At 39.1% G+C, this 23,468-nt stretch overlaps 1 protein-coding gene across 5 annotated transcripts in view; it reads left to right on the forward strand.

Annotated features, from left to right (window-relative positions):
• Positions 1–23,468, forward strand: part of TMEM132C (transmembrane protein 132C) — a 205,090-nt gene that overhangs the window by 151,356 nt on the left and 30,266 nt on the right. For all 5 annotated transcript variants that reach the window (XR_013940466.1, XM_080560172.1, XM_080560171.1 and 2 more), the window contains one exon: positions 22,784–22,927. Coding sequence is in view for 4 of the 5 variants with exons in the window: in XM_080560172.1 (XP_080416298.1) it covers positions 22,784–22,927 (144 nt within the window). In the remaining variant the exon portion in view is untranslated. The remainder of the gene's footprint in view (positions 1–22,783; positions 22,928–23,468) is intronic.

The following is a 23,468-nucleotide window of genomic DNA, read 5'->3' on the forward strand; positions in this document are numbered from 1 at the left end:
TTACAGATTTTGGATCAGTAGAGCAAGTTGTAGGATGCAGCTGCTGAAAAATCAGTGGAAATTCATCATACAATCAAAAGAGAGGATTTTAGTAGAATCCAGATTCTGTGTGCCTAAGTATGCAGCTAAGTAGTATGTACAAGTAAGAAGCAGCAACACAGTGATGCTGCTACGGTGAACGCAACAGTGAAATAAAATGAGCAAGAGAAATATCAAAGGTACTGGGCTGAGAATAAGTAGAATAACTTTTTCCCAGGGAAAAAAAAAAAAAAAGATGTAAATTTCAGGTAAGTATATTTTTTCCTGCGCTCAGAAGTTAATCAATCTGAGTAATTTTGGAGGACATTTCACCATTCAAGGTATTTAGAGAGAAAAATGAGACAGAAAAGTAAAGAAAATGTAATTCTAACCACTTCTGTTGCTTTCTAACTCTCAAATAAGAGAATTTATTTATAATTTATTTAAGTATGTACTGTGGGGAATGATGCATCATAAATGGATCCTCATCACACATATGTAGTACTTTACCAAAATCTTGAGTCTGACACTTGGTGTAACCATCCACTCCCTGTACCTTTCATGCAGGCTGCATGAGGTTCTCATCAAAGGATGAGATTAAATTTGTTTGTTGTATTTCCATCATTGAGTAGCAATAATTAACAGAGGCAAGACGTGTTAAAAGGTAATGTCATTTATTAGACCAACTGATACAGATGGAGAAAGATAGATGCTATTTCAGGCACACAACCCCTCCTTCAGATCTCTTACCTCACTTACTTAAATCACAACAGCTGCAAAATACTACAGCTACAGAAACTCAGGCTTGTAAAATTCAACAATTAGGGGAGATAAAAAAGAAAATAAAAAGATCTTTTAAAGCAAAATATATACCACTGTTTGCTGACAGGAAAAATCTATCGCAAAGATTGAACCTTCCAGTAGAGAAATCTACTGTCTGAGTCATGTCCTATTCGAGCATTTCTGATTTCATGTTACTTGTTGCAGGATCAATTAGAAAAGTGCTTTCATAGGAGCTTAATTAATTATCTGCTAAGCAGCTTTTGAAAACCTCTTCAATTAATCACACGTAACCTCAGAACTTACCAATTAAGGTGTACAAGGTTGGTTAATGTACTTCCCCCATTTTCCTCAAATTTCTATCCTGTCATGTGCAAATGCAGCCAACTATATTGATTTTGCCACTTGACTAGATTAAAAAGAAAAAAAAACGGAAATTTTTCACGTTTGTAGCATTCATGCACACATGAATCTCAATGAAGAAGTCTATATATTTGTGTTAAAGATTAGGCCATGTGTTAGAAAATCGAGCAAGAGATTTCTTCTCATGCTTTAAGCGTATAATACAGATTTTAATACCATTGAATTTTGCTTTGGGATAGAACCAGGTAAAAGACTTATTTATAAGTTCGTTTCTTGATGCCAGTAAGGCACGTTGGTATTGAAGGATAACTCCTTCTGGAAGGTAGATTGATGAATCAGTGGTTTAGTGTTTATGCAAGACAATCTGGGTGCCTGTATATGGAATTGCAGTGGTAGTCCTTAATCATATGGATAAACTCTTTTTGAATTAGTTGATCTCTAACTGTGACTTGCATGAAATCCAGGTATTTAAAGTGCTGAAGTATAAACCTGATGTCAGGAGCAGAGTTCTTGTCTGAATGTACTCCAAAAGACATTTGTCACCATGGGAAGCCATGTAACTTGCTCATCCATGCATATTTCCTCTTTAAAATGACTCTAATACTAAACTTCTGGTAGGTCTTTCAGGCTTCATTCATTCAACTCTATAATCCATTGATAACTGCTTGCAAGCAAATTCAAGTTGGAGTGGTTCTCAGGCATACGTGTGCGCGGTTGCTGCTGTTTCACACCTCACACACTCAGAAGCTTGTCTTTTCTCCCAACAGCATCAGTGGGTCTAATAAAAGATATCAGTTGTTCCTACACACCCTGCCTTTCTAGTGATGTAAACTGCATCTTTTCTTTCCATAATAACTGCTGGTTAATCCAAGTTCAATTTTTTTTAATCCAAGTTCAGAATTGTTACACAGAATACCCTGGCAAACCCAGCAATAACGTGGAGCTGAGAGTCTCCTCTGCTTATCATTAAGCAACAGAGTTCCACGCATACTTTTTGCTATGTACTGAGTTGTTTGGTCTCCAAGTGCCTTTCTTTACATTCAGAACTCAGTGTAATGGTGGTTCTGCTGCAGAAGTGAATGGACATTTAAGACAAAGAGCTGTGACTCAGACGAAAATGCTTTTTGACATTTTTATGTATCCTTGTTAACTTGCTTTCCATTAAAACACAGATGACTGAAAATTTAGCTTGCAAGGCAGCGGTTGTTTTATATACACTTATATGTACGCCATTCTCTATGATAAAGATTTTTTAAGGTATTTCATTGCAATGAAGGGAAACTAAGTCCCTATATTACATTTTAAAATATGGACCTAAATAAATAGAGTTCTCTCTGCACAGTCTGCAATTTCACACCATAAAGCTCCATCTATTTCAAGGTCACAGAAGTGCAGGATTCTCACTCCCATTAGTCTTTGAGTCTTGAACGATGCAGGAGGCAACAGGCACAGCTAGGAGTCATACGGTTCAGGAGTTTTCCAAAGGGCAAAATCTGAGGCTATCTAAACTCATCCATTTCCCAGTTTGCTTATCGCAAGCAAACTAACAGAAAATCTGCATACTGAACTTTTCAGCTGACAAATATTGTCTCAGATAATTAAATTATGAATCACATCAAATAAATAACATGAAACAGATTTATTTCATGTAAAAGCTATCCTGTTACTATTAGTAATACTAACAAATTAAATGATCTGTGAAGCCCTAAATAATACCAAGAAGTAAAAATTTGTAGAGTTTAGTTACAGGACTGTGTGCTGAGTGAGAGACCAGACTTAAAATCTTCTGATGCTAGGGCAGAAGCAGTAGCCCAGATCACTTATATGCCTACCATTTCCCTCGTGGTAGGTTACAGTCGTTTAAATGAGGGTAGCATTCCTTCATTTAGGTTTACGGTGAATATAATTTCACTAAAGTTTGTGTCATTGCTCTATATTTATACCAGATGAACTCAGGAGCCTGCATACCTGCTTGTAATTTGGCTCTGTCACATAATGTGTTGAGCTGTGACTTGCTATGCATATTGATTAATCTTATCTGATAAGACTTGGCTCTTTTGTTGTCTACCCATCAGGAAACAAAAGTGGGAAGAAAAAAAAAAAAAGATGAACTGTTGTACTGTTGTCCATTGATTCTAACTTGGCCAGAAGATGCAAACAACATAAAGAACTTAAAATGGCTCAATTTAATAGTCCCTTTTAAGTCCCAGTCATCATTTCTAAAACCACTGCACTTTTGATTCTAGCTTCTGTTTTCCTTTTCTTTGCTATGTTCACATTCACTCCTACCTTTTGCAGGAAATGAGAATAGATCAATAAGGCTATCTCAGCTGGCTGGAATTACTTTTTTCCACTGGATCGAGTTATATGTCATTTTCTATGCAGTGCAACAGCATATATAGTTTCCTCTTTCAGCATCCCTCATATCTGACAATGCTGTTGAATAGATTACTTGGGAATTTTTAAAAAGCTGGGGAGAGGTGGAGCCAGCCAGCTTCCAGATTTTTAAAGTGTTCTGTAAAATATCTCTGCCATATAGAGAACTTTTGTATTTTTTGGCCAATTCCCCTGCCTGTAGTAGGGAGATGTCAATACAAGGCTTAATATATATGCCGCTCAGCCTTGACAAAAGAGAAATTCTGTGAACCAAGCAAAACTTTGCAGATCAGCCAGAACGTGCAGTGAGACAGCCAGCGACTCAATTACTGGACTTTTGCTGTTATGGTAATACCTAAATGCTGCACAGGCAGATGACAGGCAAGTCAGAATCCTCTCTAGAAAATTTTCAGTCCACAAGTCAAGATGATGAAATTCAAGGTGTTCAAAGGTGGATAAACTGAGCTCCACGAAGGGCAAAGTATGGACACTGAGACACCAGACATCACACCACATTTACATCCTAACGAAGCAGGAAGTAAAGACTTGAGATCCCCCAGCCTGTCTGTTCTCGATGCCAATCCGTCGTGCATGTTAGAAGTCTTCTGGTCATGGTCTCTTTCTTCTGACAGTATGGCACAGTGCTGGATGCTTCTATGCTTCTTCTCAGCATTGGAACCTGGCTAAGTCCTCATTCTGCTGCAGATTTCTTGGTATTGGTTCATGGTACTGCACGTGGAACTTGTCAAGCCTGGAGATAGTTTTGTACTTATGATATATTGGGCTAGATATGAGGGCTGCTGTAAGTATTGGCTCAGGTTTATGATACCAGTCTATCGGAAGAAGACGTCTTAAGTAACAGTTTATATTTGAAATGACAGCTGATTGTTTAACATAACCACAAAGTCAATTTCACAGCTGCTACATGCATGTGAGCAGAGACCATGCAGAGACATAATAATGAGCCAGCAGAAATTGAGTTTTGGTCCCAGATGATGGTGCTTGAGAAAGACAGTCCACGACTGTGTGTTTTGATGCTGTGTCTGCTAAGGACTGTATTCATCACATGTGCCCTCCACTGCTGCCTTCACTGCCAGCAGAGACAGTGGGAAGAGAAGCACTACTGAGCAGTGGCAGGAGACTGCTTTCCGAGGCTGACATTCTGCCCAAGTTTGCAGCTAAAACAGAATTGGAATTTAAAGGCAGAGAAGTTGCTATCTTGTAAGGCTGTAGTGTGAGATAGGTGCCGGGTCCTGCACCTGGGACGGGGAAATCCTGGCTGCACGTACAGACTGGGCGATGAGACACTAGGGAGCAGCCTAGAAGAGAGGGATCTGGGGGTCGTGGTAGACAGCAAGTTGAATATGAGCCAGCAGTGTGCCCTGGCGGCCAGGAGGGCCAACCGTGTCCTGGGGTGCATCAAGCACGGCATCGCTAGTAGGTCAAGGGAGGTGATTGTCCCGCTCTACTCTGCGCTGGTGCGGCCTCACCTCGAGTACTGTGTGCAGTTCTGGGCACCACAGTATAAAAAGGACATGAAACTGTTGGAGAGTGTACAGAGGAGGGCTACGAAGATGGTGAAAGGCCTGGAGGGGAAGACGTACGAGGAACGGCTGAGGTCACTGGGCCTGTTCAGCCTGGAGAAGAGGAGGCTGAGGGGAGACCTCATCACAGTCTACAACTTCCTCGTAAGGGGGTGTCGAGAGGCAGGAGACCTTTTCTCCATTAACACCAGTGACAGGACCCGCAGGAACGGGGTTAAGCTGAGGCAGGGGAAATTTAGGCTCGACATCAGGAGGGGGTTCTTCACAGAGAGGGTGGTTGCACACTGGAACAGCCTCCCCAGGGAAGTGGTCACTGCACCGAGCCTGTCTGAATTTAAGAAGAGATTGGACTGTGCACTTAGTCACATGGTCTGAACTTTTGGGTAGACCTGTGCGGTATCAAGAGTTGGACTTGATGATCCTTAAGGGTCCCTTCCAACTCAGGATATTCTATGATTCTATGATAATTCACCCATGGCCCACAGTGGTAGGCAAGTGCTGTGCCTGATTCTGATTCTCCTACTGCACTGCACTTCTGCTGTGGGGGATTTGTGTGAAATGGGAATGGAGAAGGAAGAACGGAGAATGTTACAGAGTTCATTCATGAGTTGCTGGCAGAGCTGAAGGAGGATTCTTGATTGCCAGATAATGCCTTCCCCTATGAAAGTTAATTTATTAGTTTTCTTTTTTTTTTCTTGTCTAAACTCATGCTCTTTTATTAGCTTTAGCTATCAATCAATTGTCTTAACTGATAAATGCAAGTCCAGACACTGCCCAAATTTATTTCAGGTGACAAAGATTTCTGGTTTAGCCTAGAGAATAAAGTGGTCTCCACCTTCTCATGCTATCACTTATTGAGATGCTGGGATGAGCAGTGACTGTCAGAGCAGACCAGGGATGTTTGCAAACACAGCGTGTGCTCAGCCAATGTAACCATTAAGTAGGTTAACTCTGACCCATACTGAAAAATAGGAAAAAATTCTATTAATTAGCAACTTTTTAATTATGGTTTTGATCTGTAAAGAAAGTTTTAATGTTTCTGGGGAGTACTTAATTCTTCACCGTCAGGTGAAATACCTAGCAGAATCATGAATTGTTTAGACTGGACCCTAATTAATGAGGTCCTGAGGTGCTCTAGCTTGGCAGAGAGACTAACTAGACAACCAGGAGACTTTACTATAATGGAAGGCAATGAGTGAGCATGGGGAAAAAAATAAAAATCACCAGGACTTTTATAAGCCTCAATGTTATAATGAGCTACCCCAAGGATTAAAATACCCAGCAACTTTTCACCTTTGGTTTATTATTAGATGCATGTTTGCCTTACCCAGCTTTCAGTTTACACTTCATTATCCAGCCAGACTCTCATCACTGAGGATGTTTGTCATAGAATTCATTAGGAATCTATACTTTGAAGTCCGTAGCTGTGCTTGAGGGAGATAAAACAGTAAAACCTAGGATGGGGGTCAGTAGTGCCCTGGTGAGAAAGCCAGCACCACTCTTCTGGCTTTTCTCTTTGCTTCTCTGTGCAGCAGATGCTAAAAGACATGGGAAGCAGCAGTGGTGAGAGGATTTGATCAGTGCATAACCTCAGAAACAAAAGGGGGTTCCAAGACAGCACCAAAGTTTGGGCTGCTGTTAGTACTTTGCTAAGCCAGAGGGGCAGTATGCAAAAGCCTTTCTCCAAAGCCAAAGCTCTCTAGATTGATGCACGTATACTAGATGGCTATAAGTTAACAGACCAAAACTTCATACAGTGTGGCAGTGGCCCCGTTGCTGTAAATTGGCACAGACAGTGAACCTATCAAGATCTTTTCTTCCATCAGAAACAAGTCATGCCTAATATTTAAAGCACCAGCAACATAGCATGAGTGTCAGCAAGCCAGTACACTGGTGAGAGAGGGAATTTCAGGAAACAAATGGAAACAAAAGTAAAGCTGATATTAATTTTAATCAGATCCTAGTCATCTAATCTTTTCTTTATCAAAACTGATTGCCTTTCCGCAAGATCTGTTACCTCACAAAACAATAATATGGCTGTAATGATGTAATTTATTCCTGCAATTTGGTTTTGGAAATCCTCTATCATTGAAAAATAGCAGCAGCACAGCTTTGTTAATTACAGCAGTTGAATATTGAATGCTCACTGTCACTATCAGGATTAGTGAGTACGCTGTACTTTGCTCTCCAAGGCCTATAGGACAAGATCTGTACATGTTTTGGAGGTTGTGAAATGAGTATTTTGATTAAACTGAGTGTAGAAGAAATAGTTCAAGTTCACTGGGGAGTTTAAGAAAAATGAGAGAGGGAAACATGAACCTGTAAACTCAATATTAAAAAGCACACTAGTGTGTTAATCGACCACATAATGTTGTGTTTACAGATAGTGTGGTTCTGCAGCACAGCCTCTCCTGTCCTTATCCGACATTTGCCCATTTATCTGTATTCTTGTACCCCCGAGCTACTTCTGAAAGACTAAACCTTCAGGTTCATTATGGAGTTTTCCTCTCAGTGTGCCATTTTGAACTAGTTTACCTGCTTGTCTTTTTTTTTTTTTTCTTTTCTTTAATGTAAAAATATTTTACCCAGGCATAACACTTTTAATTTACATAAACAGATTTCACTAGATGCAGGTGAGGAAAGTGCATGTGGACAAAATCACCTTGTGTGATTTAAAGGTGAATTTTCTTCCTTTTGTGTTCTAAAACGTTGCATAATTGAATGAAATCCAAAAGGTTTGCTATAACCTCTTAGTGATCTTGAATTCTCATTCTGGAGAGCTAACAGAAGGCAGAAGGCCTCCTGCTGCATATATTATGTCAGCAGCTGAAACCAAACCGATCGGTCTAAGACCTGGATGTACTTTGGAATCATTTTGTATAGGGTACGACGTGCCTGTGTGCCAATATCAAGAAGTTTTATATGACTTGAAGCTTCAACTGAGCCAGCAGAAAACACTATGTTTTAGATTCTGGATCTGGGACAAAATGTCAATTGCAAGCATTGAAAAGCGGTGACTAAGAGAGGAACTGCCAGCTGGCACCAAGTATCCCGCGGCATATGTTTTAAGAATGCCTGGAAGCTTCAGGAGTGAGCTTGGTGTGGAAATAAATAAGTCATTTGAGACTCAGTAATTCCTCCTCACTGCTCTTACCTCATTCAAATTATGGGCTACTCATTAAGCACTGAGGAGACTCTGACATGCAAAAATAGGAATTGTCTGATGGACCAGGAGCCACATGCCTGGACTTCTGCTTATTTTGTATCTAGTCAGAACTCACACACCAGTTCACTCATCTTTAGAAAGGACACAGTACTTCCTACGTTACAGGATCATTCTGTACTTCAAACCCTTTAACAGTGAAAGCTTTCTGCTTAAACATGAATTCCAGTCTCCCCCACTTGGTGCTGGCAGTGTTGTTCTGGTCCAGAAGGGTAAAAACATAAGTGAAGCAAGGTTTGTAGATAATGTCTTTTATGAGGTCATCCGACAGAGTTAGAAAAAAAACAGACAAGCTTTCAAGCACTAAAACCTGTTTTCAAGCCTCTTTCAGTGTTGTAAGTTGCTCTTAGATGCTCAGATAAAGATAATGGTCACTGTGTTTGCTTCAGGTTATACTCATAAAATACTGCCTTAAGCAAAGGGATTTGATCCCTTTGTCCTTCATATCACTGACTCACACAATGGGCATGGCAATGTCTTTCAAGGATGCTTCTCCAACCTTGAATCTCTAGCTAGCACGATCGTGCAAAACAGCCCTTGAAGGTAAAGGGCATCTTTGCTTGAATCAGGAGGAAAGAATTGGATCTATGATTATGTATACTTTCTATACTTCACCCCTGCCTACATTTATGACATTTTTTCTTCCTATAAATGGTAAGACACACCAGTCTGTTAGTCATGTGTCTAGTCAATAATTTAATTTTCTTGTATGTCACTCTCTCCCATCTTTTTAACTGTACTAAGTTTCTGATGTCTGTACAATATCTTCTCTCATTAATGCAATAATCTGTTTCCTGCCCTCTGTGTGCTTTGCTTATGTGGACCTGCTATGAAGTCAGTGAAATCAATAAGCTGTTTGAAAAGGGAAAATAATCTAGGGGCAAGGATAGGAAATAATAATAAGAATGATTATTTTCTGCATTTTTGTTACTACTTTTTCATAGCAGTTCCAAAAGAAGCTCTATTGTGTCTTGGTTACAGATTGTGCTTATCAAAAATTAAGGCTGTATAGCCAAAATAAGGAAAGAAAAAGTAGAAATTTTCTCTTGCTGTTTCTAAAATAGACTAAATTAAATTGAAAGATTTTAGCAGAAGCTGTCTGTTTCTTTTCCACTGTGGTTTAAATAGAGTTCTGAAATCCAGGAACCTGAGCCAAGTGTTAATATGCACTCCATGGTCAAAAACTGAGGACTTTAAGAAATTTTTAGATGAATACTCCGCATTAGAGGGAGAAAGTACTAACAGTGACAGCCCTGGTAGCTTTCATGTGGTTTTAGTTAAAATAAATATTTATTATTACTATATAGTATTCATGCTCATTAATAATCAATGACATATTAATCTACACAGATGAAACAAGTTCACAACCCTCCACAGTGGTCGTAAAAGTCATCTATGTATCATGCAATACCCCAGTTACTTAAAAAAAGGAAATATGAGGGAGGGGGTACTTAATCCTTAAAGTCCATAAAGCATTTAAAATTGCTTCACCCCAGCTATATAGTACATCCCACCTCATACTGTGATTAGTGCCGTGCAGCTTCTGTGAGGCAGTCAGGCTAGATAATATTTTACATCCCTCATCCAAACCAAGCTGTTTATGCTCTGTCAGTGTGGCTTGCAGCACTATATAAAACAGGGTTTATATCAGCAGAATCTGGGGGCTTCAGCTGAAATTCCAGGAGCAGATTATAGTAGGTACCATATTTTTATGTGCTGTAAAAGAAGTTTCTGCTTCTGCTGTTAACCAGAAAGAGTAAGGATGTAGCCCCCATGTAGATGGGGAGCTGTAGTACAGAGATGGAAGATTGGAAACTTACCTTCCTAAGTCAGGAGAAGAAAGAAAGAAGTGAGCCAGGTGACTATACATAGGTGTCTAATACCATTATATACTGTAGAGTCTCAGCCATCCATCCAGGACTGCCAGGTATGACACAAGACCTACAGGACACTTGTGCCCTTCTGGAAGAGCATCTGGAGGCCAGGCATGATGCCTACAAGCATCTAAATGGCACTCTATTCTTAGGCATTTCAATCTTTCCCCAGAGCTGCAAACTGTCAAGTGGAGCTGTGGTGAAGCACATCCCTGAAAATGCCATGTTTTTTGTCTGTTACTGTGGATTTCTTCAGTATGTGGTTTAATTTACAGAAAACAATTTAATTTTACACAAAATGTACTTTCTTGACCACTTTTCCTGCTACTGCTGAGCAAAACAGCACTACACACTAAAACACATAAAAAGTACACAGAGGTATTTGTTTTATATAGGTATAGGTACTCTCAGGTCCTCACCGTGAAGCTTCTTGACTCCCACCACTGGGAAACCACACTGAGATTTGCATCCTTGCTGCCCAGCAGGACTCTGTGTTACTGTTATACTCTGTCTCCACAGGCTGCACCCAGCCAGTGATGTCAGTGATGATGCTAAATTCATTTCAACCACAGAGGACATTTGCAACATGTTAAGAGAGAAACTCACAACAGCAAAAGTATCACACTGATCCAGATTATCACTAATTGGTGGAAAAGCCCTTGTATCTGTCATATCATTAGCTTTATAGACAACTAAATCAGTTTTGCCCGAGGAATAGGACACCAGTCCTTCAGGTTGAAGTCAGCAGGGCTATGTAGAAGTGCAGGTCCTACTGCAGGGAAGCACATTAGGGAGGACTCTTTAGGGTTTACTCCGTAACACTTGATAGAATAGAGCTTGGCTTTATTGAAGCCACTGGCAAGATCACTGCTGATTTCAGTGGGGTAATGTTTTAAAGCACGATGGCTGCAAAAATTTGCAGTAGGAAATATGTAACATAGAAATATCTTATATATAAAATGAAAATTTCTGCCTCTATCTGTCTATAATAAGTATATGGCTTCTATTAACACAGAATGCATCATAATCTTTTTTCCAGTGTAGTTGGATATGTGTATGTGTGGATACAGACTACTCACATATATGTGTTGCGTGGAATTGTCTGTGTACCCATGCACGTGTGCTAATATGCTTGTATTTTTTCAATCCGCAACTATTGGTTACCACTATTACAGCAATATTATTACAGATATATGGCCAACTATATAACAGTGCCGCAGGTTTAATTGAAATGAACATGGGAAGAATTTCAAACTGTTAATGAAAATTGCCTTTTTACTACCAGCTATGTTCCCATGGTGGTCACACAGACCGGAGACATCACCGGAGCTGTGCTGGTTCTGCTTAATGATGAAGCAAACCCAATTTAACTGGGGGTCCTTTTCCAAATAACTTCCTCAGACTCATGAAAAAGGAAAGCAAATGACTGACACATCTTGAGCCTAGAAAATGCCTTAAATTGACAAATTTCATGTATTAGTCTTTTTGCAACAAAGGAGAGCTGTAAGCCATGAAATGATTTCAGCAAAAAGATATCATATAGCTCCATCCATGGCTGCTTAAGCATCCATGAACCATTCCATTATAAAATCACCAGGTGGCTATTGTCTTTCTCTCCCATTCAGGCTTTACCAATATTCCCACTCCCATCTGTGATAAACTTAATAGGACCATTCAGCAATGGAGAAAAACATGAGAGGTGTTCATCATAGCTGAAGGCTTTTTCAGACAATTATTCCTTAGATGTTTGAGTAAATGAAAAGCTATTTTTTGAGATTAAAAAGGACCGAACACTTTGCAGGTTCTGAGGCTATTTTATTGCCAAAGCTTTTGGAATCAGTAACAAATATTTATCCTTTTCTGGGAATGTTGTAAGTAGCTACAGCCACTGAAGTAATAATCTTGATATGTTTATCGCCACTCTATTTTCCAAGTGTGTGGCTACTCTTCTAAAAGTGCTCGTTAGAAGAAAAAATATACTTCTGGGTATGTAATGTAGATGTTGTCACATGTCTACTATATATGAAATACATATAGTTTATGTACTGCATAAATATATAAAATCCTGAATTTTCAGGAGAATTTAGGGCAGTTAATTGCTTATACATGAGGTATACTTATATTCAAAGATATCCATAAGCATACTTATATCCTTAGGTGAAAATGGGTTGAAACAAGAGTGAAGTTGTTCAATTATATCGGTCTCAGAGTAAGGGCTTTTAACCTGTCGCTTCACAGCTTTTCATCTATTTGCATTTTTTTGTACTCAAAATAGCCAGTAATGATGCTGGGGTAGGAATATCTCAGGTAATCACCCACATTTCAACCCATAAGTACAATTCTTTTCTCTCTACATAATATGGTTCCTATGTAAGTGCTTTCATTTCTAAGTCAATTTAGCAAAATACTGCAAGTAAGAAATGAAATTCACAAAGAAGAAGAGCAGGTGGTTTCCTGCGTTACATATATGCATCTTTTTAAAAATCAGTCTTTTTGTTTCATTTATGTCTAAATAGAGAGAGATAAAATGAGGGCTTTTGCTTCCCATCTTCTCCAGTCACCTTCATGTTCTTATTCTACATTTTAAGTAGTTACAGAAAGATGAAATGTGGGCTTCTGCTTCCTATCTCCTGCAGTTGTCCTTATGTCCTTATTCTGTGTTTTAAGTGGTTCCAGAATTGTTTCCTTTGAAGTCACTTACAGACTCTTCCTCCACACAGCAGGAAATACCTTCTTTCTTTGAAAATATGTACCAGTCATTGGATCCTGGTTTACCCACGCTAGTCAACAGGAAATAGAGACAGCTTTAGCAAAATACTTGTCTTTTTAGTGAGTTGTACCTAACAGAGTTCAGTGTCAGAGCTCCGACAAAGCAGAGTCCCCCAGCCAGGGGCTCAGTCACTGTTGATACACATTGATTATGATAGATGCTTAAAAAAGACAAACTGCGCACATTTACAGCTTTTGAGACAGTAGAGGAAGACTCAGTCAAACGTGAAAATGTTCTGTGGATTCTATTTCATGCCATTATTTTGCATTTCCCATCACCTGAGGGGTTAGGTTATCTAATGAGATCATCTTGTCAGAGTAATTGAGGGTGGAAGGGAAGTTTTGAAGTTATTTCTTGTGCCCTGATTCATTAAAAAAAGTGTTGAACGCAAGTTCAATGTATTGTCACATATAAGCTGTGCATGTTATTCATGATTCAAGTAGCATAACAGTTCTTATGACAGGTGGAAAGGAGTGTTGGGACAGTGTGCTCACTTGTCTCTAGTCTTGGGAGAGTCTGTCTGACATCTCTTTCTTGCAGAAGGGATGCTGGTTGTTGCTGCTGGAGGGAGTACCTCTCCAACCTGCTTGGTGGTCAGGCAATTCCGTCTGTCACAATTTGGGTACATGGGGCTTCTAAACTTCTCTGAGGATGTGAGTTCTCCAAGGGTTCAGTTATCATTACTGTAATTGAACCCATGCACTCTGTGGGAAAGGATCGTGTATTTCTCATTCCACCTTGCTTTATGCTAGGTAAAGACAGAGCTTAGGATAGCTGTGTAGGAACAGTCTCTTACTATACTCATTGATCGGCATATTGAGATCCAGATATCACCTGGAGCCAGAATGGGGTTATTTTTATATAAATAATAAACACAAGTAACAGCAATATTCAGGCAGTGGAACTTTACTGTTAGGAATATTAATGGAAGTGCTTGGATTCCACAACGGAGAGGAAATAGGATTTCTTGGTTAGTCTTGGTGCCTGTGGCAAAATATTACAGCTCCGAAATCAAGTTTTAACTTCTCATTATAAACTGTATATGACGAACTTAAATACAATAAATATTTGATTCCAAAATAAATTTGTTAGAATAAGTCTGATTTTCTATTACTCACAAGTGCAAGAAGTGACAGGACCTTCAGAGGGCTGACTCTAAGTCTCTACAGCCTTCATACAGGTACAGATACACAAGTCTAAGTAATGGCTTTATAACTGTTCTCCATCTGTATAATTATGTCACAAACTGTAAAGTGAACAAAGCAATTTAAGGCATAGCTAATTTTGTTCAGTTGCTCCATTTTCTTCTTACATTTTAAAGGAGATGCTCACTTTTGAGAGATGAGAGAATTATATTTAGCAATTGAGTGTTCATCTGCTACATCAAAGTAATCATTGGGTGTGTTCCCTTTTGCAAGTTTGAAAGCTAACAGGATAGATTCACTGCAAAGTAAGTGTGGATTAGTCATCAGGAATCCAAAGAAAATTTTCTGTTTTCCTATCTGTTAATATATTCTTCATTCCCCTTTTCTGCCTGCAGAGTTTAGTTTATGAGGATTCAAAAGTCCCACTAGCAGGGTATTTGAAAATTGTACTAGCAGGGAAGAAAATGGAATGGTCTGTTGCTAATGGTGAGGAGTGGGCAATAATTAAGATTTATCTCAATATGGAGACTATAAACAGAGACAAGATCATTGATTAAAAGAGCATTGCATTTGCAGAACACTTAGTTCCCATTTTGAAAAGACACTCAGATCTTTGTCATAAATTACATGGCTCACAAAAACTACAAGGAAGATTGAGTTGAGCCTGAGACCTTCCCATCCCAGCTGAGTGGTGTTTGCTTTCTGTCCTTCTGGCCCCAGGAATCTGCCACTATTTTCCTTGCCGTGGGCCATCCCCAAGAGAAAAGGGTGAGGGGACCCTGCCTAACCTGTGCACTGGGGGTCTTTACCTGTGTACTGACGATGGTCAAGGCCACTCCTCTTTGAGATGAGAAATGAGTCTGAATCCTTTCCTTACATCCCTGTTTCCAACTTTCTTCCATTTACCTTCTTCAAAACTTCTGGAGACCCTCACTGGAGACATCACACTGATCAAGCTCTTCAAACAAATACCGTGCATGCTGAGGACAGAACAATGCCAACATCCACCTTTGGGTCTTTCCATGGGTGATGTTTTATCTGTGTTTGACTTCTGGATTGTTTGTTCTTCAGGGCAGGTATTGTCCTTAATTTTTGTGCCATGTCCATTGTTGGTCATTTAACAAAGATTTAATAAAGAGAAGATACCTCACAGGGCTGTCAAGTGTCAAAAAGAATTAGCATCCAAAAGAAACTGGGATCTTTTGTTCTGCTGTCCTGGTCAAAAACAGACTGCAGAAGTGGCCACTTTTGTTAAATAAACCTGTTTCTTATGCAGATTTTGAATGGCCTGATTTTCACTACTATTAATCTGTTCATTATTTTCCATTTTCCTTCTCACTGTAGTCATAGAGTAATCTGGATTCCATCTGCATCCATGTTTGAATACTGAGGGATGCAATTAAGTAAGAAGGTGTCCCCCTTGGTTTTACTGCTTAACTGCATTACCCCGTTTCTTTTGCAATGTAGCATTGCTTGCAAAGTAAAAGTCTTCATGTTTATAAAATGAGGAGAGAAGCAAAACAGGATACACATATGGTGGGCTCATGGCATTGGAATCAAGTCAAGGAAATGAGCAAACCTAAATTCCACCACCAAAATTTGTCTTCCCCTACTGTCTGCCAAGGGGTGAATTTGCCTCAGGGAATGGAGAAAACTTTGGTCTGTAGGAATTTTCCTGTTCTTCTGCAGTGTGTGCTGAGAATGTAGAGGCAATGTTAGCTTCTTTCCCTTCTCATATAAATTGTCTGTCAATGTAGAGTGTCAGAGAATCCAGTTGGCAGCAAGCTCAATGTGTAATTTATTTTTAATCATGGGATTATGTAGATAAAACATAATCTGATGCCTAACAATATCAGTTTGTTAATCAGCTGTAATCTTAGGAGTATTAATAACTCAAATCTGCAAGCGTCGTGTCACCAGACTCACAAATCAGCATAACACTTGTCTGCAGTGCAGTACCGTTCTGTGCAGCACTCCGACTAGGATGCCTTGGAAACCTGTGGTGCATAACTTTGTGCTCATCAGTGGAATATTTATGGTGTTTGCAACTGGTGTGCATGGAGTTTACTGTCTGTCTCCCACATCTCCATCATCTTTCGTAACTGTGTGGCCAGGGTGTCACTGTTCATCAAGGGTGATGGGTTGAACAATAGTTGGAAGCACAGTGCAGCTCCTGGAGCTCTCCTCCTTAGCCACTGTCTCCACCAATTCAAGTGCTGTCAACAACATGCAAGGGTTTGCTTCTTCTGTCCTTTTTCTGTTAGGCACGAACTCTTGACTTTAAGGTGGACAGTGCCTGACTGCCTCTTTTCTATTTTTTTCAGGAAACTTTCCTTATAAATTAAACCACAGTTGGCTTTTCTGTGTCATTCCTTCAGGTCTGCAGTGTAGGTCTGTTTCTCATGAGGTACCATGTTTGTGTGAGGGAGAAATCTTAATGCTAAGCTATGATTAACATCATTCTATGAGATTCCACTTACAGAATTTTCAGCCTGTAAACAGGACCATTCTCATGACCTCAGGCTCCCATGGATTTCTCTTGATAACACCATCTAATCGGATTTGGAGTTTAATTAAACAGCTGTCACTTTGCTTCCACATTCTGCTGCAATTTAATGTTGAATTAGTTCCTAAATTAGTCATGGCCGAATGCTTGCCTTCTTACAATTGAGAGGTTGGATGAACATAAGGTTTGCTCTTCAACTAATTCAAGCACCTAGGGCTCATATTCCATATTCTTGCTCTTTGCACAGTGCTCCCACTGACATTGATGGAACTTCCCTGACTGAAACTGTGATGAAATAAATGGTCAGATTCCTGAAGTGTCAACCGTAGTGTTACCTAACTTCAAATGGCCAAATGTGAGCACGTGCGTCTTCTCAGCTCTGGCTAGAACACATGAGTTTTATGAATGTTATTTTCCCTTTCTAAAAAAGTACAGATTTTCTGTGAAGCAGCATAATGAGTGCAGCTGTGGAAGTAAATGTTTACACCAACATTACTGCTAGTGGACTTTATCCAAATTAATTCTGATAGAACCAAGACCAGTGTATGAACAAAGGTTTATGATACTCTGAGTCATGACATCAGAGTTAGTTTACAGTCACAATTCCACCTGGCTCTAAGCAGGAAAGCTCTGAGGCTTCCTATAGATTGGTGATATTTGCCTCAAATTCTGCGTGTTGATCTCAACGAACACAAGTCTCTAATGTAGTGTCTGACTCCCTGCCTACCTCCGATCTCACCATTTTCCTTTGAAATACTCATTAACTCTTTTCCTGATTTATACAAATGTAATATCAGGGTTTGTAACTGTGGTAGCTTGGTACAGGTATGCACAGGGGAGTCCCAAACAATTAGGCTGATGTAGCTTACCGGTTCTACCTTGTGGGCTTCTTGATTAATTTTTGTTGCTGTTTTTTTCCTTATCAAGAATGCAGACGAACGTAAGTGCGCCTTTGTTGCACTTGAGTCATTACTGATCAAGTGCTTAGCTATCAGGAGGTGGGAAAGCCACCCAGCCCTCTTACTTTATTTATCTGGAGAAGGCAGATGAACAGTAGTTTTTTTAATGGGTAATGAAAATGCTATATTGGTTGAAGACATTTACTCTGTTCTGTTTATGAGATCTAGCTTGAAGTTAAAAGTTATCAACAAATTTTGACAGTAAATTCTTATGCACACAATTCATGGTTTGCTTTTGAATATCTCCTTTGATGAGAGCCTTATGTTTCACCACTGGAGCCTTCCTCTAACCATTAGAGGAAGAAGAAAAAAAGTGTTCTTTAATGCTAGTTTGTTAATTGAATATGTGTGAATAGCAACAGTTTCCTTGATATGCTGTACTAATTGAAGGGATGCCCTGTTAACGGGGAAGAAGCACCTTAATCGGTATTTTGTAGGTAGTTTCTCATACCAGAAACCTGACTCTATCTGCAATGTCAGTCACGTGGTTTTAGGATTCTGTCATTGTGCTATGAAGACAGTTCAAGGCTTCCAAAGAAGTCCAAGGCTCACATGTCCTTACTGTGTCAATGAGAATCATATGTGTTTGACTTCAGAAATGACAACCCTTGGTTTTTTTAGAAATTTTCATATACATAGAGGAACATTTTTCCAACCTGGATATTGATGCTTGTTTATAACTCATCCTCTTTCTGGTCTTTCAATTTACTTTACACTACTTTCCCTGTTTTTTATTTTATTAGGAGCAAGTCCAAACATTGCTATCAGATGCTTTCTGTCTTTTGTCACACAAAATAAATTTGAATTTGAACTTCAGTTGCTGCCTGCACAGACAGTAAATTAGTTGGGGGGGGGGGGGGATTTTAAAAATTGAAGAATGTTGAAATGGCCAAAATATTGTGGTTTTGAAATGCACCAACATTTTATATGAGTTTTTAGTCTCTCTAAAGGTTTCTTAGTAATGTTGTTTGTATACTTTTTTTTATACTTGAATTAGACTAGGATAGTATATTTCATTTTAAACTAAAGCATAAAAGTCACCACCTATACCAGCTATTGCATTTCCTGCAGTTACCTGCTGTGAAGATAATTGTTTACTTAATGTTACGTGAATATTCATAAAAATTCAGCTGCAATTTCAGCTTATAAGTTGATGACCAAGACTGTTACAGGGGGTGGCAGAGTACAAAGTTTGGGAGCCGAATGAGAGTCCTCTTGTCTGTGGTGCGCATTCAGAGTGCTCAGTATAGCAGAGCAGACAGAGTGACAGTTCTATTTAATCTCCTTTTATTTTTATGAGTTTCAGCTCAGCTTTTCAGGAGTCTTGGACCATGGATCCTCCCATACGTTGTTTACAGTTTTCTGCCTAACAGCTTGTGTGGGGATGCAGACAGTGGGTCAGTTCTGCGGTACATTAAAGCCCTTGGCTGTATTGCAGGAATATAAAGGAAAAACAGAGAAAGCAGAAGTTATGCCATAAGGCTATTCCATACGCAGCGCTATAGGGTACATGTTATTCTATTTTAGTTCTAAACAAAAAGACAAAAGAATCAAAACTCAGTTCCTTGGTCTTGCTTGTTTAAATACCACAGTTGAATAACATAGGGCACTACAGAAAAAATAAGGTAAGTGGCAGGTTTGAATTGCTTTTACCATACTGTGTAATATGCTAATTACTTATACTTCAGTATTTCTAAATCTGTGTAATAACAATGAGTTGTGACTGCTATCAGTGATTAACTAAAAAAAAAAAACTTTTAGTGAGGTGGCGAACGATTGCTTCCAAATGCTGAGGATCTCTAATGATTGTAGTGGCCCTAACTATGAAGCTATTAGATAACACGTCCCATATATTTCCATTCCTTTGTGCACATCATGAATCTGAAACTCCTGAATTTGATTGTCATGCAGAGAAGAGATGTGGAACTTCAGTAGCCTTTGTCATGACAAACTGCCTTTTACAATTTTTATGCAGATGCAGCTCTGAAGTAATTAATCAAAATAAATTCATTCAAATGCACATTCCTTTAATGAAACCATTAGCAAAGGGCAGAAGATTGAGGTTTCTAATTGCTGATAATGTGCTAGTAGTCAAATTTCCTGTCTTCTCTATAGAGAGGTCTTGGGAAATTTCAAAAGGTTTTTTAACCTTTGTAATAGTGGTTTTATATCAAACCCACTTAGAATTCAGATATACCAATAATGATCTATTGGAAAGAGAGAAACAGAAGTGACAGATTATTACGTAGCAATTGGTACATCAGTTCTGCACTAAGGAGCACAGAAAGCAGAAATATCACTCACATTTGCCTGTCAGGCTTTTTCATTTTAAAGATACAGATAATTTTCTTTTGTCCAGTGAGGAAGGATCATATTATTTGGGATGGGTGAAGTGGAATAGGCTTATTTAGGATACAAGATATATAGGTTATTGTATTACCATTCCGTTTTGAAAATTGGAGAATCAGAAGATAGAGGGGTGGAAGAAACCACAAGAGGTCACCTGCTCCCTTTCCTCTTTTACCTAAACTCAAAGAACTGATGTTATTTCACTAAGATATAACCTGTTCTTCAAAAATCTCTTATGATAGATAATGTATTTTATTCTGTCCCAGACAATCTATTCCAGAAATTCTCTATCATTATTTGTATAATAAAGACTGCCTTAATGTCAAACAAATCTTCCTTGTTGCAGCTTAAGCCCATTATTCAGGCCCTGTCCGTGAACATAGAAAATAGTTTATTCTCCTCATTTTCAGAAGACTTTTACGTATATGGAGACAGTAATCATCTTTCTTCAGTTAAGAAAGCCTTTACTGAAGTATATTGCTCAAAATCAGACACATCCCTTTAGCTGAGGCCTTGCTAGTGCTGAGTTGAGAAGGACTTCACGTCTTACCGGGTGATACTACTCTTTACAGAGCTTAGTGTGGGAAGGTTTTGTTTTTTAACCACAGCAGCATGCAATTTCCAACTTACGTTCAGCTTGTGATCCACTAGAGCCCCAAATGCTTTTCTGAGAGCAGCTTTTCCTGTTCAGTTTTCTCCATCTTGTATTTGTGGAATTACTCGTTCCTCAAAAAATGGTGCAACTTGGTTTAACTTTATTACATTGCATTTTTTTAAAACCACTGTGGTGTAGGCTCAGAGCTTAGCAGCGACTGTGGTTGGTGATGCAGCAAACATGATTTGGTGTGATCTTACTGGCAGTCTCACCATCACTCAAGGTAACGCAGCTGGTGGTGTTATGCAGGGCTGGGAAATCAGGAGCACTGCGTCCTCATGCAGATCAGAGTGCCTTGTGGCCTTGCCTGCTGTTCTTCCCACTTACCTTCTACCTTCTTTTTCTTAATATTTGACTTTTTGTTGGGGCCACTGATTACTCAGCACAGCAGGCATGAGCAAAGCTGAGCTGGAGGAAGTTCTAGTGACTCCCAGGTAGGTTGTCACAAGTTAAATTCAGGTAATGAATTCACTCTGATGCTCGAAGCACAGAAGTTTTATCTCACTGTATAATCACATTTTGTTTTTTTCTCTTCTTCATGACAGTGGTGTGGGGTTTGTTTGTCTGTTTGTTTTGTATGTATATGATTTTCTTTTTTGTGTGTGTTGAACTTCATAAATTGCCATTAAATGCAAACATGGATAAATCCCCAAGCCACAAAATATGCTTTAAATCTGAAACTCATTTCTATTTATGGTATTGCTCTTCTTCTGAATCTGTCCCTTTAAATTAGATTTCTCTACCAGTAATTCATATCAGTTGCTAAAGACAAGCTGGATCTGAGTAGAATCATTTCAAAGCAGAGCTGAGATAGCCTGAAAAGATGTCCTGTCATTTCCACAAAGTCTCTTGCTGCTCCTTCACCCTGGAGTCCTTAGTTCACACTGTTTAACACTCTGAGCCACAAAAAATAAGGCGTTAAGGGACTGAGGCAAAAGTTTAATTTTAAAGGACATATAGCACTTGCAATAACCAAATGCACAGTAAAAATATGTTGAACCTGCTTTTTGGTGAAGCTATGTGGGTTACTCAGGGCTTGTTGCTTTGCAAGTCTGCCTACAGAAGAGTAGGCTGAGGGGGATCTCCATCTTTGAAAATCAGGAGTTTCCAAGAATGGCCTTAAACTTTCCAATAATGTTATTTGTAAATCTGGCTCTAATTTACTGTGTTGTGTAGCTCTGTTTAAATAAATGTCATAGGAATAATGTTCTTACTTTCCTAAAACTGCCAAAATCCCTATTTTAATATGTGTATATATATATTAATTTGATGGGCTTTCTTATGAAAGCAGCAGGAAAACCTGAGAAATAACAAGTTGCAAGATGAAAAGAAAGTCTGACCTAGATTTCAAGCTCAATAAACTTGAATTGAAAACAATTTCAATAGTATCAGTGCCCCATTTTGCTGCTGTTGACATTAACAGCTGCAGTCCTCTTGACTGTTGCTGAAAATTTTGCTGAATATTTTATTCGTTTTATAGAGTTGGAATTTGAAAAGATGGAGAAAACTTTGAAGATCTTCCTGTATGGGAATCTTGGGACTACAATGATGCTGGAACAGTTCAGGAGTTAGAAGAGTTAGCTTAGTCGATGGTGCATTCAAAGGCTTTTATATGCCATGACCCAAGTTCAAACTTCAGATTTCCTTGCTATTTTCCTTGCAGTTAATAGCATCACTAACTCCTTCTGGATTCCTTACATTGCTTCACTGGCCATATCAACGGAAATTAAATCATCTTGAAACAGTTCCAGATACAAAGTTCACAGAGAGGCCCTGTCTTTGCAATGGGCTTATATTCAGAGAGTAATGTTTTTGCTTTTGATACTCTTGCATCCTGTTCCAACTATTGTCAATCAAATCCAGTTTTGTAATAATCCTGAACTAACGTCTTAGAAGGTCTATATTGGGAAAAGCCCCAAATATTAAAAAGTAGAAGCTGTCTGTGATGTGTGCCTGCTTGGACTGAACTGAGCTGCGGTCCTTTTGCTCGCTATTTACCAATGTGCAATGCAGGTGTCAGTGCTTGTTTAGCAGGTAAACTATAAATGGACTTTTACTACTTATTACTGAGTTGTGCCTAATAGAAGATGAGATTAGGTCATTAGCTGCTGAGAATTAGTGCATCTCTCTTGAGTATAAGTCCAATTGAAGAGCTGGTGCTCACTCTTTGGAAATGTCTTTAGCTGTCTCGTAACGGTGCTGTGCTTTGTTTTGTGTACAGGATACGGAAATACTGAACACTGCAATTCTCACGGGAAAAACAGTGGCAGTGCCCATCAAAGTGGTCTCCATTGAGGAGAACAGTGCTGTGACAGACATCTCTGAATCAGTTGAGTGCAAATCCTCTGATGAAGATGTCATCAAAGTAAGTTCACACCCTATGTTGGCTTCTGAAATTTTTTGTCTTTTTATATAATAATAACCTGGGAACAGACACTAAATCTAGTCCTGCAAATTAATTGTTCTTTTGCTTCAAAAGCATAATGAGGAGGATTTTTAAGAAAAGAGAGAGTTAGGAGCATGAGTACAGCCACCACACTGAGTTTCAATAGAATTTCAGTGTTTAATTTTTATTCGTGTCCTAGTTTTAAAATGTCTTGGTAATGTCACCTCAAGTCCTCTGTGCATGGAGTTCATTCACTGCAAAAATAGCTCTGCTGTTAGTGCTGCCTCTCCAGATGTTTCTTATTACCTTGCCAGCTGTTACTATCACCTCCACAGCTGCATCAGTAGAATAGATTGGATAAATATTCCCCAGCAGCTGCAATGCAAAGTCATCCTGGTGGACGTCACATTCTGCTGAGAGCTGCTTTGAATTAAGTAGTTGATTCTGCACAGAAGTGGCTAGAAAGCACTCGCATTGCCTGATCCATCGATTTAGCACTAGCAGCTTAATGTCACACATT

Source organism: Anser brachyrhynchus, assembly GCF_964034855.1.
Source record: "Anser brachyrhynchus genome assembly, chromosome: 17".
In the NCBI taxonomy this organism is placed as follows: domain Eukaryota; kingdom Metazoa; phylum Chordata; class Aves; order Anseriformes; family Anatidae; genus Anser; species Anser brachyrhynchus.